The 16784-nt window shown below is 49.8% G+C and overlaps 2 protein-coding genes across 8 annotated transcripts in view; one reads left to right on the forward strand and one right to left on the reverse strand.

Moving 5' to 3' along the window:
• The window catches only part of LOC105495596 (ankyrin repeat domain 27), an 81034-nt gene extending 75188 nt beyond the window's left edge, over window positions 1-5846 (reverse strand). For 3 of the 7 annotated variants that reach the window (XM_011765333.3, XM_071085963.1, XM_071085959.1), the window contains exon 1: window positions 5700-5835. The gene's annotated coding sequence lies outside the window, so the exon portion shown is untranslated. Of the gene's footprint in view, window positions 1-3101; window positions 3252-5522; window positions 5542-5699 lie in introns of those variants that run through there. The other 4 variants (XM_071085961.1, XM_071085960.1, XM_071085964.1 and 1 more) reach the window with 4 other exon arrangements.
• A 522-nt stretch (window positions 5847-6368) lies between these two features.
• On the forward strand, window positions 6369-9932 carry RGS9B (regulator of G protein signaling 9 binding protein). Its single transcript, XM_011765332.2, has one exon. It carries the CDS (start codon window positions 6872-6874, stop codon window positions 7577-7579), a length of 708 nt encoding a protein of 235 aa, XP_011763634.1. The 5' UTR covers window positions 6369-6871; the 3' UTR covers window positions 7580-9932.
• The last annotated feature ends 6852 nt before the right edge of the window (window positions 9933-16784 follow it).

Genomic DNA, 16784 nt, shown 5'->3' on the forward strand with positions numbered 1-16784 from the left:
CAAAAATTAGCTGGGCGTGGTCATGGGCGCCCATAGTCCCAGCTACTTGGAGGCTGAGGCAGAAGAATTGCTTGAACCCAAGAAGTGGAGGTTGCAGTAGCCGAGATGGCACCACTGCACTCCAGCCTAGGTGACAGGCCAAGACTCCTTCACAAAAAAAAAAAGAGAAAAAGAAAGAAAGAAAGAAGGAAGGAAGGAAGGATGGAAGGAAGGAAAGAAAGGAAAGGAAAGGAAAGGAAAGGAAAGGAAAGGAAAGGAAAGGAAAGGAAAGGAAAGGAAAGGAAAGGAAAGGAAAGGAAAGGAAAGGAAAGGAAGGAAGAAAAAGAAAATGAAAGAAAACAGCAGGGAAGGGGGATGAGGTGGAGGATGGGAAAGTAATAAGACTCCAAGCAGAGGTCAGAAAGGGGCAGAACAGCAAGGGAAGGGAAGGTCACTGAATGCCACATCAAAACACCATGTCCTTTAACAAGCACTGCTGCGCGGACAGAGCCTGCTGTTATCTGGCCCCAAGTCATCTGCTTTATCTTGGACTTCAGACCTCTTGGTCACTAAAGACTGAACCCTCTGTCCAGGAGTAGGGATTCAAAGAGCTCTGTCCTTTCATCCGTGCTGTCACATGAAAAAAGATGAAAAAAAGGACCTCTGTCCAACACTGTTCTCAACCTTTCTGTCCTAGTGTTAAAAATATGTAACATGCAAGGAAGGTGCAGTAGCTCATGCCTATAATCCCAGCACTTTGGGACGCCAAGGCAGGCGGATCACCTGAGGTCAGGAGTTTGAGACCAGCCTGGCCAACATGGCAAAACCCTGGCTCTACTAAAAATACAAAAATTAGCCGGGCATGGTGGCAAACCCCTGTAATCCCAGCTACTCAGGAAGCTGAAGCATAAGAATCACTTCAACCCAGGAGGTGGCGCTTGCAGAGAGCCGAGATCATGACACTGCACTCCAGCCTGGGCAACAGAGGGAGACTCTGTCTCAATAAAAAATAAAAAAATTAAATTTAAATTTAAAAAAAGGGCCGGGCACAGTGGCTATCATCTGTAATCCCAGCACCTTGGAAGGCTGAGGTAGGCTGATCACCTGAGACGGAGTTCAAGATCAGCCTGGCCAACATGGTGAAACCCCATCTCTACTAAAAATACAAAAATTAGCCAGGCATGGGCGCCTATAATCCCAGCTACTAGGGAGGCTGAGGCAGAAGAATCACTTGAGGCTGGGAGGCGGAGGTTGCAGTGAGCCAAGATCATGCCATTGCACTCCAGAGTGAGATTCCATTTCAAAAAAAAAAACAAAAAACTGTAATATGCCAGGTGCAGTGGCTCACACCTGTAATCCCAGCACTTTGGGAGGCTGAGGCTGACAGATGATTGAGCCCAGGAGTTCAAAACCAGCCTGCGTAACAAAGTGAGACCCCGTCTCTACAGGAAAATCAAAAAATTAGCTGGGTATAGTGGCACACACCCAGCCAGGGGAGGCTGAGGCAGGAGGATCACTTGAGCCCAAGAGGTCAAGGCTGCAATGAGTTATGATTGCACCACTGCACTCTAGCCTAGGCGACAGGGCAAGACCCTGTCTCAAAAAAAAAAAAAAAAAAAAAAAAAGGTAATAACCTCATACAATCTGGTGCTTAATGCCAGAGTTGAATTATTATATAGGGTAAAATGCTTAAAAGAACAGTTTTATACCCTGTCAAGTTTACCTGCAACAATTCATTTGCTGGCTGGGCACAGTGGCTCACACGTGTAATCCCAGCTCTTTGGGAGGCCAAGGCGGGTGGATCACTTGAGGTCAGGAGTTTGAGACCAGCCTGGTTAACATGGTGAAACCCTGTCTCTACTAAAAATACCATCAGTTGGGTGTGGTGGCCCACGCCTATAATCCCAGCTACTTGGGAAGCTGAGGCACGAGAATCTCTTGAACCCAGAAGGTGGAGGTTGCAGTGAGCTGAGATTGGGCCACTGCACTCCAACCTGGGCAGCAGAGTGAGACCCTGTCTCAAAAAAAAAAAAAAAAAGAATTACTTTGCTATTTAAAATAACATGCAAAGAAAACAGACTTTTTCTTGTAAAACTGGAAAGATAAGTGAATCTTCTTATAAAACTTCTTTAAAAAAAATTCCATCCCTGCTTGGGCTCAAATGATGGGAAAATGTACAGAAAATCCAGTTGAGTTAGCTGGAGATACCAAATACCCCTAAATGTGAGTTATCTGCAGTTATTCGACGAACAGCAGAGCCATGTGAGGCCTCAAATTAGTATTTCAGGTGGCAGTGCGCACACTCGTGGTTTTGTGGTCTTCAACCGTCCTGCAAGCCCAGATAAGTCTGGGTGGTCAGGAACCGTCTGGTGACAGCGTGCAGCCCAGCTCAGCAGAATTCAGCACAGGGAATTCAGCCTCCTCAGAGATGCACTCCCTGCTGAAATCTCCCTGCGATGGCTGTTCCTGCCCTTCCAGGGCTCTAACCAAACACTCTGACCAGGAACGCTTCCCAACAGATGAGCGGTATTCTCCATTTGGTCCAATTTATGATTCAGAATGAAAAGGCGAAAAACACAAACTTGCTATTCATCTACTTTTCATACCAATGGAAACAATGTGGTGATGTAATAAATGCTGTTACAGTCACTTGTGTCCTTCTGACCTATAACATTTAGAGATCCTGTCCATATTCTTCTCCAAGCTTCTCATTAAAGCACCCAGCCCTGCGCCTGGCTCCCTGCAGACATGGAGTAACTGCTCACCCACTTGAACAAAACGATAGTGGCGCATTAAGAGGAAGCCGGAGCTCCCAGGGAGAGGTCATTCCTCACAAGAGCTGGAACTCCACTGTCCATATCCAGGGTAGGTGAGGGGCTAGCCCCAGGTCATAGCCAAGCAGGCACAAAGGCAAAAAGCCCAAAACAATCAGAACGCTCAGTGCCAGCCCAACACAGTGATAGCTGGAATGTGCAGGGTTAGAGAGAAGCCAGGACCAGAACCAGGACGGGACCATGCAGGGAGCAGAAAAGTCTGGAGGAGCACAACAGCCCCTCTAAATGCCACTGCATCGCCCTGTTCCCGGACCGCAGGGAGAACCACCATGCACCCTCCACCAGTACCTTGGGCAGATGGGCAGGAGCTCTAGAGCCACTTCTCAGTGTTCCTCAGACGGAGAATCAACCCCAGGACAAATCGAGTCTGGATCCTTCTGGACTGAATCCTTTCTAGGACTGGTACCTATCATGACATGGTCACGTTCCTCCGCTCCTCTATGAGAGGATGGAGTCATTGGACACCAGCCTAGTGCCGGCAAATGACAGACCGGAAGATCCGCAGCAGGACAGATGCCACAGAAACCCTAACCGGGACACAGAAACATCACTGACAAAGACCTAGCAGCTGCTTTGGTGAAGGAGACACAGTTTAACAGCCACAAAGAGGCACAATGGAGACCCTGACCCCAGGCCATCTGCAGACACCTCTGCCTGCCCTCCCAGGGAAGCTGCCAGCCAAGATTATTTCAGGTCACCAGGCAAGGCTGGGTGTAAGTTGGGAACGCAAGTCTATCCAACGTCAGAGCCCCAGGTGCATTCCTGTCCCTATGGCTGGTCAGGAAAAATCTCTGCTCCTGCTCTCATCCTGCACCCCCTTCTTCCAAGGCCTACGGGCTGTGCCTCCTGGATCTGTCCCCTGGATGTCACTCACACCTGTCCACCAGCAACAAAACAAACTCATCTTTCCAACACCCAGCTCTGCAGGATTCCTCAAAGGCTTCCCCCTACTCCCCACCAGGTGAGCCCTCAACTTCTCTGCTAGGTGCTCAGGACCTGGCATGTCTGGCCTCTGGCCACCTTTGCAGCTTCCTCACCCTCTGCTGTCTCCAAAGCTCCCCCCTGAAGGGAAAGAGAGTTTTCCCTCTTTCCACCCATTTTGTCCTGAATACTACTATTCCCCTGGAAACAAACCCATGTAGCATGTGGGTGGCTGAGAACCCCCCTTCCACACAATGGTCAAGGCCTGGAGTACCCAAGCCCTGGCAGCAAACACCCAGCCTACTGCTCACCCAGTTAAAGGACAGACCCCTGAGTGACAGCAGGCCCCGGGGCTCAGCGCACCGGACCCTCAGGCCACCTCAACACCAGACCTCATGCCAGGCTAACCTCGAAACGATAATAGCTACTGCTCAGCAAAACGTGGTGGCTAGTGCCTGTAATCCCACCACCTTGGGAGGCCAAGACAAGACCATGGCTTGAGTCCAGGAGTTCAAGACCAGCCTGGGCAACCGAGCTAGATCCCATCTCTACAAAAAAAAAAAAAAAAAGCAAAAATTAAAAATTAGCCGTGCATAGTGGCATGTAGCTGTAGTCCCAGCTTTACAAAGGAGGCTGAGGTGAAAGGATTGCTTGAGTCAAGAGTTTGAAGCTGAAATGAACTATGATGGCATCACTGCACTCCAGACTGGCCAACAGAGCCAGACACTGTCTCAAAAACAAAAAAAAAAAAGAAAAGAAAGAAAAGAAAAAAAAAATCCACTGCTCTACTCTTCGGCCAATGGGAAGAGTGCATTATTAAATTAAAAGAGGAGGCCGGGCGCGGTGGCTCAAGCCTGTAATCCCAGCACTTTGGGAGGCCGAGACGGGCGGATCATGAGGTCAGGAGATCGAGACCATCCTGGCTAACACGGTGAAACCCCGTCTCTACAAAAAAATACAAAAAACTAGCCGGGCGAAGTGGCGGGTGCCTGAAGTCCCAGCTACTCGGGAGGCTGAGGCAGGAGAATGCCGTGAACCCGAGAGGAGGAGCTTGCAGTGAGCTGATATCCGGCCACTGCACTCCAGCCTGGGTGACAGAGCGAGACTCCGTCTCAAAAACAAAAAAACAAAAAAACAGGAGCCTCTCTCCATGAAACCCACCAACTTGTAAAATCCGAGCTCTCTGCAGCCTCACAATCCCTCCAGCACTGCCAGCAGCCTTCGTTCCCTGCATGCTCTAAATCCTCAGCGAACACCTGTCCCTTGCTCCCTCGCCCAGCACGGGCCGCGAGTGCCTACGTCCCCTGCACCTCGAGGGGCAGCCAAGGGGGCACCGAGTGGCTCGTGCGCTCCTGGGCAGTCCATTTTCAACCAAAAGACGGAACAGACTCAGAATCCAGAACGTCTCTCGGGGCGTAAGAGTTTTCCTTTAACAATCTTTACCTGTGGGGACGCAGAGACCCCCGCCCCGCGAGAGGCCGGCAGCCAGGGATTCCCCACTCCGCGCCCTCTTCACCCCCCCACCCCCGGAAATCACAACCGCCGGGCGCGCGGCTAGAACCCCCACCCGCCGCCTCCCCTCCAGCAGCCCCTAGGCCGCCGGGAAACCGCGCGGCGACCGCCCGCGCCCCGCCAGGTCCGAAACCCCAGACCCGGGACCCCGGCCCCACCCGCCGGTGTCTACGCAGCGGGGCTCGGAGAACGCATTCTCCGCACCGACCGCTCCCTCTCCTCCAGACCCAAGGGGCGGAGTGGGCTGGGCGCGCCGGCTGCGGACCGGGCACCCACCTGGGGACGCGGGGTCTAGGGCGGCGCGGGGCCACCTGGCGGACCCGGGAGCGGACTGCGGAGAGCAGGGAGCCCCTCCCCCCTCACTCTCCGGGCCCCGCCCGGCCGCCGCGCTCCAAGGCGCAGCCGTCCCGCGGGAGGGGAGGCGCGGGAGGAGGCCAGCGTGAGGACACTTACTTAAAAGGCTACATCGCTTCATTCCCAGCCCATCCTGGGCGGCGGTGGCACCTCCCTCGTACACTGCTGGGACCTCGTTGCCCACCACCCTAGCGCGGCGATCGGGCCCTATAGCCCACCCCTTACTCCGCCGTGGGGCGGAGCCGCGCCACAGCTGACCCAGTGAGAAACCGCCGTTTCCCAGAGTGACGTGTGCACAGAGCAATCATTGAGTCCAGCCCAGCCGGGGGCGGGGCTCAGGCGGCTCCCTACGCTTCCTACTCCAGCTGGCCCCGCCCCGCGCCAGCAACTGCGCGTGCCCAGAACGTGAGGGGCAGGGCTGGGAGCCGGGGCTGACACTAGAGGTGGGGTACACGCTCGGAAGCACTGAGTAGCAGAGCGCGATGCGCCTGGGACACCCGACCCCGGCAGCGCCCAGCCCCTCGGATTGCCAGTCACTGCTCGCTTTGGGGCACGGAGGTGCCCAGTCTTGCGAGGCACCCCACGTCCTGTCGCCGAAAGGGTCCGGGAGTCAGTATAGTCGGGTTCTAGTCCCCTCACTGGTAAAAACTCCGCGGGAGCCTGGCCCGCTTTTTACCTGAGCCTCAGTTTCCCCATCCGTAAAATAGGACGTGTTTTATCTCTCGAGCGCTAACATTCCAGAACTCGGATGGGGTGAAGGGGAGGGAGGAATGGGCGACCCACACGTGACCTCCCCGCGCGGAGCCCCGCCTACCCCTGATCCAGGGGGTGGCAGCTTCGGCCCGGACAGGCGGGGTGGGCGGGTCCTAGGAAACCCTACCCGGCCGCCCTTGGCAGCGCCTAAGGCGGAGCAGGCGGCTGTGCATCCTGCTCGCCCCGGGGTTGGCACCCACGGAGGATGGGGACCGCACCCTCAGCTTCCCAGGGAGCCACCGTGGAGGCCAGGGCGGCGAAGAGATACAGCGTGTGATTGGGAGTGCGCCTGGGAGGATGGACGAGGGAGCTGGGGACCGCTAACGGGGCTCCCGCTCCGCGCCCGGTCCGCAGAGGCGCACGTCGAGGGTCCCGGGCGGGCTCCTCGGACGTTGGCGGCAGCGCCGAGCGAGTCACGGACCATGAGGAGCGTTCGTGCCGCGCGGACCGAGGCCGGAACGGGGGCTAGCCGCGTCCTGCCGCGCTGAGGCGGCAGGGCCCAGCCGGAGCGCACCGCAATGGCGAGGGAGGAGTGCAAGGCGTTGCTAGATGGGCTCAACAAGACGACTGCGTGCTACCACCACCTGGTGCTGACCGTCGGCGGCTCGGCGGACTCGCAGAACCTGCGGCAGGAGCTGCAAAAGACGCGCCAAAAGGCGCAGGAGCTGGCGGTGTCCACCTGCGCCCGGCTGACCGCCGTGCTGCGCGACCGGGGCCTGGCCGCCGACGAGCGCGCGGAGTTCGAGCGTCTGTGGGTGGCCTTCTCGGGCTGCCTGGACCTGCTGGAAGCGGATATGCGACGCGCGTTGGAGCTGGGTGCCGCGTTCCCGCTGCACGCGCCTCGGCGGCCGCTGGTGCGCACAGGTGTAGCCGGCGCCTCCTCCGGTGTGGCGGCGCGCGCGCTGAGCACCCGCAGCCTGCGGCTCGAGGCGGAGGGCGACTTCGACGTCGCGGATCTGCGGGAGCTGGAGCGCGAGGTCCTTCAGGTGGGCGAGATGATCGACAACATGGAGATGAAGGTCAACGTGCCCCGCTGGACCGTGCAAGCCCGGCAGGCGGCGGGCGCCGAGCTCCTGTCCACAGTCAGCGCCGGCCCCTCCTCGGTCGTGTCCGTGGAGGAGCGCGGAGGGGGTTGCGACCCCAGGAAGGCCCTGGCCGCCATCCTTTTCGGCGCCGTGCTGCTGGCGGCTGTGGCCTTAGCCGTGTGCGTGGCGAAGCTGAGCTGATGGACATCCGACGGCCGCCTGCTGCCACCGCACCCTCCCCGGAGAAAAGACTAGAGATGGGTGTGGGGTCTGGCCTGTGCAAGGGGAGTGGTCCTAAAACCCCGTGTGTGCATGGGGACACGCGCGTTTCCAGTGCACATCTGCCTGGGCAGGATACGGTTTCCACTTGCTGGCCCGGGAGGAGTTAACTTTGCGCCGGCCGTCAGGGCATTACCGCTAACGTCCGCAGGAGCTTTATTCCCTATTAGTAGAAAACCGTCACAGTGACCCCAGATCCCTCCGAGTTAATGAATTAACACGTGTGCTGTTGGGGCATCTTTATAGGGAGTCCGAGTTTGGTGCCCACCCCTGCCAGTGTCATCCCCTCTCCTCGCGGGACAGTTTGAAAAGGTGGGTGGGGTGGGGTGAAGTTTGGAGAGGGGCGCTTTTTGGTTCTATGTGGTTGGTCTGTTTCCTGGACAAGAAAAATTGCCATCAAATGTCAGCAGTTTTTATTACCTTAATCTTTCAGGACCTAAATTTAGGAGAGTGTCCTGAGAGCAGTTCATACAAAGGGCTTTCTCTAAGACGCGCTACAGCGCTTCCTAACAGAGTTTATCCACTCGTCCCCAAAAGCAGCTAGAAGAGATTTGAGGTCATGACCTCCCACTGCTGCTCAGGGGCTGACCCTATTTAGGAAACCAAAAAGGGTGGGTTGAACCCACTCTCACGGACTTGGATCCAGTGCGCACACTTGCCTGCGGAAAGGGGCTCTCCCCAGCCATCCAGAGGTGGGGGAGAGAGGAAGAGCGGAGGCTTGGGGTGGGGCCACCTGGTGTTTAAACAGGCACTTTCTCCTTCTCTGGGGCTTATTTTTGTTCCAGAGCTAGACCAGAGTGTTTGATCCTCCTTTGCAGGAGGGCTGGGAATCCTCTTTAGAGCCCTTAATCCTATTTATCCCCTGGAATGTGCGTGCTGGCCAGTAGGAGGGCTGGCTTTGGCAGCTCCCTGACCCCCGCGCTGCCCGCCCCTCCGGGGTAATGTGGCATTACTGGCCCACAAAGGTTTTGAGCCAATCAGCTCTGAGACTGGGTTAGAATGTAACAGCTTTAACTGGGAATTTAAGAAGGTTTTTAAGAAGCTTTTAAAAAGTAATAATCCTCTGAAAGAAAAATGACGTAACCACAGCGTGTACTATAAAAGCTGTTTTTTTAATAAAGAACGCTGGGCAATGAATTAATACCTGCCAATGAGTCAAACATAGCATCTTTACACAGATACTTAGATTACTTTTAAATATACATTGCATCTACTTCTGAAGTTAATAGTCTTTCCCTGCCCCCCCGCCTTTTTTTTTTTGAGACAGGGTCTCCCTCTGTCACCCAGGCTGGAGTGCAATGGTGTGATTGTGGCTCACTGCAGTCTCCAAATCTTGGGCTCAAGCTATCCTCCTACCTCAGCCTCATGAGTAGCTGGAACTACAGGTGTGTGCCACCGCACCTGGCTAATGTTTTTTAAGGCAGTTAATTAATTTATTTATTTTTATTTTTCTTTAGAGACAGGATCTTGCTGTGTCGCCCAGGCTGGAGTGCAGTGGTGCAGTCAGCAAATCACAGCCTTGAAATCCTGGGCTCAAGCTCTCCTCCCATCTTACCCTCCCAAGTAGCTGGGACTAAAGGTGTGCACCCCTACACTCAACTAATTTTTTGTAGAGACAGAGTCAGGCTATGTTGCCCAGGCTAGTCTCAAACTCCTGGCCTCAAGCAGTCCTCCCACCTAGGCCTCCCAAAGTACTGGGACTACAGGCATAAGCTACCATGCTCAGTCTAAAATCAGTATTCTTTATTTTTTTTCTATAATTTCACTGCAAAATAAAATCTATATGCTTGAGTAGCCACACAGGTGCAAATGACAGAACGTTAAATGGCTTCTAATTCTTTCCATCAACAAGTAAGAAAATGCTTGGTCCTTGATCTCAGGATGACATCTGCCTGAGCAGTGCTGCCAAATCCTGCCTGTGGTCCAGAGAGAGCTCTGTCCCGTTCTTGGGTAAGTTAGGCTCTAAAAACAGATGCATTTAACTTTCTTTTATTTTCTTTTTTGAGACAGAATTTCACTCTTGTTGCCCAGGCTGGAGTGCAATGGCGTGATCTGGGCTCACTGCAACCTCTGCGTCCTGGGTTCAAGCAAATCTCCTGCCTCAGCCTCCCGAGTAGCTGGTATTACAGGTGACTGCCACCATGCCTGGCTAATTTTTGTATTTTTAGTAGAGATGGGGTTTCACCACATTGGCCAGGCTGGTCTTGAACTTCTAAACTCAGGTGATCTGCCCACCTCGGCCTCCCAAAGTGCTGGGATTACAGGCGTGAGTCACCTCGCCAGGCCACAATTAACTTTCTAAAGGTAATTTGCAATAAATTCCAGAGACATCGGCTGAAACCCGACAAGGATTTTTTTTATTCTTTTTTACCCCAGAAGTGAGAAGGGGGGTGACCAGGGGAAAGGAATTAGCCATTTTTCACACGGGCAGCTTGGAGGACCAAGGGGCAGAGGTAGATAGCAGAAGGGGTGCTGTCAGGACACCCAGATTTAAGAGTCACTCTCCCCACAACCCTCCACTACTCCTCAGGGGGACTAAGAGATTCCAGAAGCTCAGATAGGGCAAATGTGGGATCTGTGTTTGTGTCTGTGATCATGCTTTTAAAAGACTCACAAGGTCTTAAGCTAATTAAACGTTTTGCAATTACTTTTTTTTCTTTTCTTTTCTTTTTTTAGAGACTGGGTCGGTCTCTGTTGCCCAGGCTAGAGTACAGTGGCACAATCATAGCTCACTGAAGCCTCAAACTCTTGGACTTGAGAGATTCTCCTGTCTTATCCTCCTGTCTGGGACTACAGGCATGCACCATCACACCCTGCAAATTTTAAAAATATTTTTATTTTTTAGTTCTTGTAGAAATGGAGTCTTCATTATATTGCCCAGGCTGGTCTCAAACTCCTGGGCTCAAGCAGTGCTCCCATTTCAGCCTCCCAAAACCCTGAGATTTATAGGTGTGAAACACCATGCTTAGCTGACAATTACTAATAACAAGTACCTCCTGCTTCACCCAGTGTGGGTGAATCTGAATAGGGGTCACTTCAAATTCTTTTGCGCCTGGTTGCCCAGAGTGTCTTTGGAGATGACATAGAACGTTTTTAAGCCCTTCCTCCCGCCTATGGAGTCTCTTGTTACCTTCCCCAGAGTCTCATCTCTCTCTGGCAAGAGAAGGCTAGGACATTTCATAACCCTGTGTTGAAAAATATACCTAGGCCTGCACAGTGACTCAAGCCTGTAATCCCAGCACTTTGGGAAGCTGAGGCAGATGGATCACCTGAGGCCAGGAGTTTGAGACCAGCCTGGCCAACATAGCGAAACCCAATCTCTACTAAAAAATACAAAAATTAGCTGGGCATGGTGGCACACGTCTCTAGTCCCAACTACTCAGGAGGTTAAGGCAAGAGAGTCGCTTGAATGCTGGAGGTGGAGGTTGCAATGAACAAGATCGTGCCACTGCACTCCAGCCTGGGCAACAGAGCAAGACTCCATCTCAAAAAAGAAAGAAAGAAAGAAAGTGTATCTAAAAATAAAGTCCTAAAGGTATTCTACTGTTTCTAAGATAGGGAACCTCTGTGTTTTGGTTTATGAATTTTTTAAAAAATGGTTTAGCAGAAGCTATTGTTGAAATAACCCATCAGATATGTGTTTCACTGAGGGCAGTGGGACAAACAAGGTTATTCTTTTTTTTTTTTTTTTTTTTTTTTTTTTTTTTTGAGACAGGGTCTCAATCTGTCACCCATGCTGGAGTGCAGTGGTGCAAATGTAGCTCATTGCAACTTCAAACTCCTGGGCCTAAGCGATCCTCCTTTCTCAGCCTCCTGAATTGCTGGGACTACAGGCTTCCACCACCGTGCCTGGCAGGATGAACAAGTTTTTGTTGTTGTCCCTCTTTCCACCCACTTGGCTTATCTTTGGGTATTTAGTTATATGTGGATCAGATATGTACTTGATTCTGAAGGTCTTCTGCTCTCTGAAAGTAGTGATAAGATCTTGCAAAAGAAAAACCTGAATTACAATAAATATACTCACCCTGTGGATCTATTAATGTAAACAGCTCTTTGAGTCTGAAAATTTTAAGTATTAGGGGTATTTGGTATTACTTGGAGTTATGACATTGCCTAATAGAACTTCTGCTATACGACAAGCAAAGTCACTTTCTGCCTTGTTTAATAGGCTGCTCTCTAGCATCTCTGTTCTCATTTTTATATATAATGCAAGAGATTGCTTTCTAATAGAAGCCTGATTAAATAGAGATGTTTGAGGCATAAGTCATTAATTTTCTATAAACATTTAGTATGGTCTAAACCATAATACAAGTGTGGGAAAAGAAAACAAAAAAATTCAAACTGTGTTAGCTGACACTGAAAAGACAAAAACTTGGAATGTCAAGGCTTTTATCATGGAAACTTTGATTTCAGAAGAATGTGATCTGGGCTTTTGTTATTAGTAAAAATAATATTTGTAGGAGAAAAAAATGCCTGGCAAATTATTTTTATGTGTTCTAAGAACACGATTTTTTTTTTCTTTTCTTTTCTTTTTTTTTTTTTTTTTTTTTTGAGGCGGAGTCTCGCTCTGTCGCCCAGGCTGGAGTGCAGTGGCCGGATCTCAGCTCACTGCAAGCTCCGCCTCCCAGGTTTACGCCATTCTCCTGCCTCAGCCTCCCGAGTAGCTGGAACTACAGGCGCCCGCCACCTCGCCGGGCTAATTTTCTTGTATTTTTAGTAGAGACGGGGTTTCACCGTGTTAGCCAGGATGGTCTCGATCTCCTGACCTCGTGATCCGCCCGTCTCGGCCTCCCAAAGTGCTGGGATTACAGGCTTGAGCCACCGTTTTTTGTTTTGTTTTGTTTTGTTTTTTTGAGACGAAGTCTGGCTCTATCACGCAGGCTGGAGTGCAGTGGCACAACCTTGGATCACCTTGGCAACCTCCACCCCTTGAGCTTAAGCGATCCTCCTGCCTCAGCCTCCCAAGTAGCTGGAATTACAGGTGCCCAGCTAATTTTTTTTTTATTTTTTATTTTTTTTGTAGAGACGGGGTTTCACCGTGTTGCCCAGGCTTGTCTTGAATGCCTGAGCTCAAGCAATCCACTTGCCTCGGCTTCCTAAAGTGCTGGGATAACCAGCATGAGCCACCACTCCCAGCTGCTGTTTTTGTTGTTGTTGTTGTTGTTGTTGTTTGTTTTTAAGACAGGGTCTCTCTCTGTCACACAGGCTGGAGTACAGTGGTAAGATTGTGACTCGGTGCAGCTTTGAATTCCTGGGCTCAGTGATCTTCCACTTGAGACTCTTGAGTAGAGTCACTTGAGACTCTTCCACTTGAGTCTCTGAGTAGCTGAGTCTCTTGAGTCTCTCTGAGTAGAGTCACTTGAGACTCTTCCACTTGAGTCTCTCGAGTAGCTGGCACTACAGGTGCTTGCCACCACACCCACCTTATTTAAAAAATTTTGTGTAGATATGGGGTTTCCCTATGTTGCCCAGGCTATCTTGAACTCCTGGGTTCAAGTGATCCTCCCAGCTCTGTCTCCCAAAGTGCTGGGATTACACGCATGAGCCACTGTGCCCAAGCTAAGAATGTGTGCTTTTAAATCCCACAAGGAAAAAAAAATATTTTTGGTAAATAAAATTAGAGCATAAATATCATGATTGACCTAACGTTTATCGTAAGCAACATAAAAGATATGTGATATTGAATGACTAAAAAGTAGTTTTGGTTAAAGAGAGTTCTAGTTTCCATGAGGACTCTGACAATGCTGCATTTTATTTTACTTTTTAATACACACATTGGTTCATGTTTAACTACTATACTCCTTTTTCACAATGTATTTCTCTGTTCTGCAATGAATGCTTTTTAAGGGTGGGAGCCCCAGGGCATGAAATGAATGCGATAGAACTGGCCTCTACATTTCTTTTGGGTGTGTCTCCTCCTGCAAGGTCTGGCCAGCTGTGATGGGCAGAGGACACTGCCTCTCTCTCCAAGTACCTCAATAAGTCATTGACCTACTTGTGCCTCACGTCTCTCATTTGCAAAATGAGGGTCCTACCTGATTAACTCAAAGATTCCCCTTCTAGAGCTTAAAACATTGAACAGAATGCAGTTAAACAAGAATGGGCTATGTTTGTTGGTTTTGTTTTGTCTTTTTTGGTGTAGTTGGTTGGTTTTTGTGTATAATGGAATGGAATCATATCATTTGCTGGTTATTGTCTAATATTAGTTTCAAAAACTAATAAAAAATATTTTAAAACTTCAAATTAATTTTCAAAATCAGAATTAACTAAGTGTATCATGATTTCAGTGCACATCAGAATTAGTGGATGGGCTTAAAAGCAAATGTGTGTAAATGCTACTTATTGGTAGTATTTAAATTAGATTAAGAATTTAAATTCAGGCTCTAAGTCTGAGTCTAAGAAAGCCCACTGATTATTAAAACAGTCTGTTTTACCCAGCAATCCAGGCCACCTGAACATTGGATTCTGGGAAACAGTAGATAGGAAGCTCTGTCATTTGTGTTGGAGCCTGGGAGAATCCTATCCCATAAGTAACTTTATAGCCTCAGAACTGCATGAGCTGCTTTATTGCTGGGAAACACGAGTACAGCCTAGCTTGATTTTGTACGTGGCATCAGATCTAACGTGGAATTCAGGACTTCCTGTCTTCTCTTTGATTTTGTTTTATTTTTAGAAATGTTTTATTTTGTTTTATTCATTCATTCATTCATTCATCTTCAGAGACATGGTCTGGCTCTGTTGCCCAGGATGGAGTACAGTGGTGTGGTCATAGGTCACTGCAGTGTTGAACTCCCAGGCGCAAGCCATCCTCCTGCCTCAGCCTCCTTAGTAGCTGAGATGATAGGCGCATGCCCTACCATCCCCGACTTTGTCTACTTTTTGAATGATGTTTCAAACTAGAAGTTCTATTAATTTAAAAAATTAAGGATAGTATGCCGTAATTAAAAGTAATAACTTAGTGGGAAAAGGCACCCTCCAATGATTCAGACATCAACTTGTGATTTAAAAAAACAAAAAAATAGGAAAAAAATAAAATTAAATAAAAATAAAACAACAACAACAACAAAATAGAAACAGGGCCTTGCTATGTAGTGATCCTCCACCATGACCTCTGAAAGTGCTGGGATTACAGGTATGAGCCACTGTGCCCAGCCTCAACTGGTGATTTTTTTTTTTTAGACGGAGTCTCACACTGTCACCCAGGCTAGAGTGCAGTGGCGGAATCTTGGCTCACTGCAGCCTCCACCTCCCGGGTTCAAGCATGAGCCACCGCGCCTGGCCTCTTTGAGATGGAGTTTCATTCTTGTTTCCCAGGCTGGAGTGCAATGGCGTGATCTCGGCTCACTGCAATCTCTGCTTCCCGAGTTCAAGCGATTCTCCTGCCTCAACTTCCCCAAGTAGCTGGGATTACAGGCACCTGCCACCACGCCCAGCTAATTTTTTGTGTTTTTAGGAGAGACGGAATTTCACCATGTTGGCCAGGCTGGTCTCAAGCTCCTGACCTCAGGTGATCCACCTGCCTCGGCCTCCCAGAGTGTTGGGATTACAGGTGTGAGCCACTGTACCTGGCCTTTTTAAAAAAATATATATTCTTAATTTTTGATATTTGAGTGGGAGTGAACATCCCGATCAATGTATTTACCCTTCACAGATTTCATTACATAAGATGTTCAGGATTATAAATCTCCAAGTGCTTTTCCACAATGTGATTTTTTCTTCTGAGACAGTCTCACTCCTGTTGCCCACACTGAAGCGCAGTGGCGCAATCACTCCTTACTACAGCCTCTATTTCCTGGGCTTAGGTGATCCTCCTACTTCAACCTCCTGAGTAGCTGGGACTACACATGTGTGCCACCATGCCCGGCTAATTTTTGTATTTCTAGTAGAGACAGGGTCTCACTATGTTGCCCAGGCTGTTCTCAAACTCCTAGGCTCAAGCAATCTGCCTGCTTCAGCCTCCCAAAGTGCTGGGATGACAGGTGTGAGCCACCCTGCCCAGCCCACAATATGATTATACTCAGATTTTAATGCAGGATGCAATCCAAGAAGATAGGTCTCCATATGAAAGATCTTTGGCTATGGTCAACACAGATCAAAGTCATATTTCCAATATTGTCTTTTCTGGCTGTTAGGAACTGACCAAAGGTCACGTTGCAGTCTTCTCTCCATGAGGACAAGATGAATAATATCTGGAAAGATGTTTTTCTCATTTACTTATTTTTCATCTCATTCCATAGAAGATTCTGGGTGTTTTTATTGCAGTACCATGAGATCTTGGGCATACTTGTTCTCTGGTGTTTAAGTTGAGAATTTTGTTTTGTTTTGTTTTTTTTCAGACAGAGCCTTGCTCTGTCACCCAGGCTGGAGTGCAGTGGTGTGATCTCAGCTCACTGCAGCCTCCACCTCCCGGGTTCAAGCAATTCCTGTGCCTCAGCCTCTGGAGTAGCTGGGATTACAGGTGCATGGCACCACGCCCGGATAAATTTTGTATTTGCTAGAGATGGGGTTTCACCGTGTTGGCCAGGCTGGTCTCAAACTCCTGATCTCAAGTGATCTGCCTGCTTTGGCCCTCCAAAGTGCTGGGACTACAGATGTGAAGCACCGCACTGGCCTGAGAATTTTAAAATTTTAAGGCTTATAAGACCAATGTAAATAAGCCAAATAAGAGCTCCAGTTGTCAAAAGGATTTAAAGAGTACTTCTGGACAGGTGCAGTGGCTCATGCCTGTAATTCCCAGCACTTTGGGAGGCTGAGGCAAGCAGATTACTTGAGGTCAGCAGTTCGAGACCAGCCTGGCCAACATGGTGAAGCGCCATCTCTACTAAAAATACAAAAATTAGCCAGGTGTGGTGGCATGCATCTATAATCCCAGCTACTTGGGAGGCTGAGGCACGAGAATCACTTGAACCCCGGAGACAGAGGTTACAGTAAGCTGAGCTCACACCACTGCGCTCTAGCCTGGGCAACAGAGTGAGACTGTGTTTCAAAAATGTATGTATTTAAAGAGTACTTTTAATATGCTGGTACCAGAAAGCAAAGTTGAGTGTCCCCTGCTTGTACATATGTATTAGGTATATGGAAAGATCTACAAGGAAATATAGAAATAAAGATATTAATATATATTAAT

Source organism: Macaca nemestrina, chromosome 20 (genome assembly GCF_043159975.1).
Source record: "Macaca nemestrina isolate mMacNem1 chromosome 20, mMacNem.hap1, whole genome shotgun sequence".
NCBI classification, from domain to species: domain Eukaryota; kingdom Metazoa; phylum Chordata; class Mammalia; order Primates; family Cercopithecidae; genus Macaca; species Macaca nemestrina.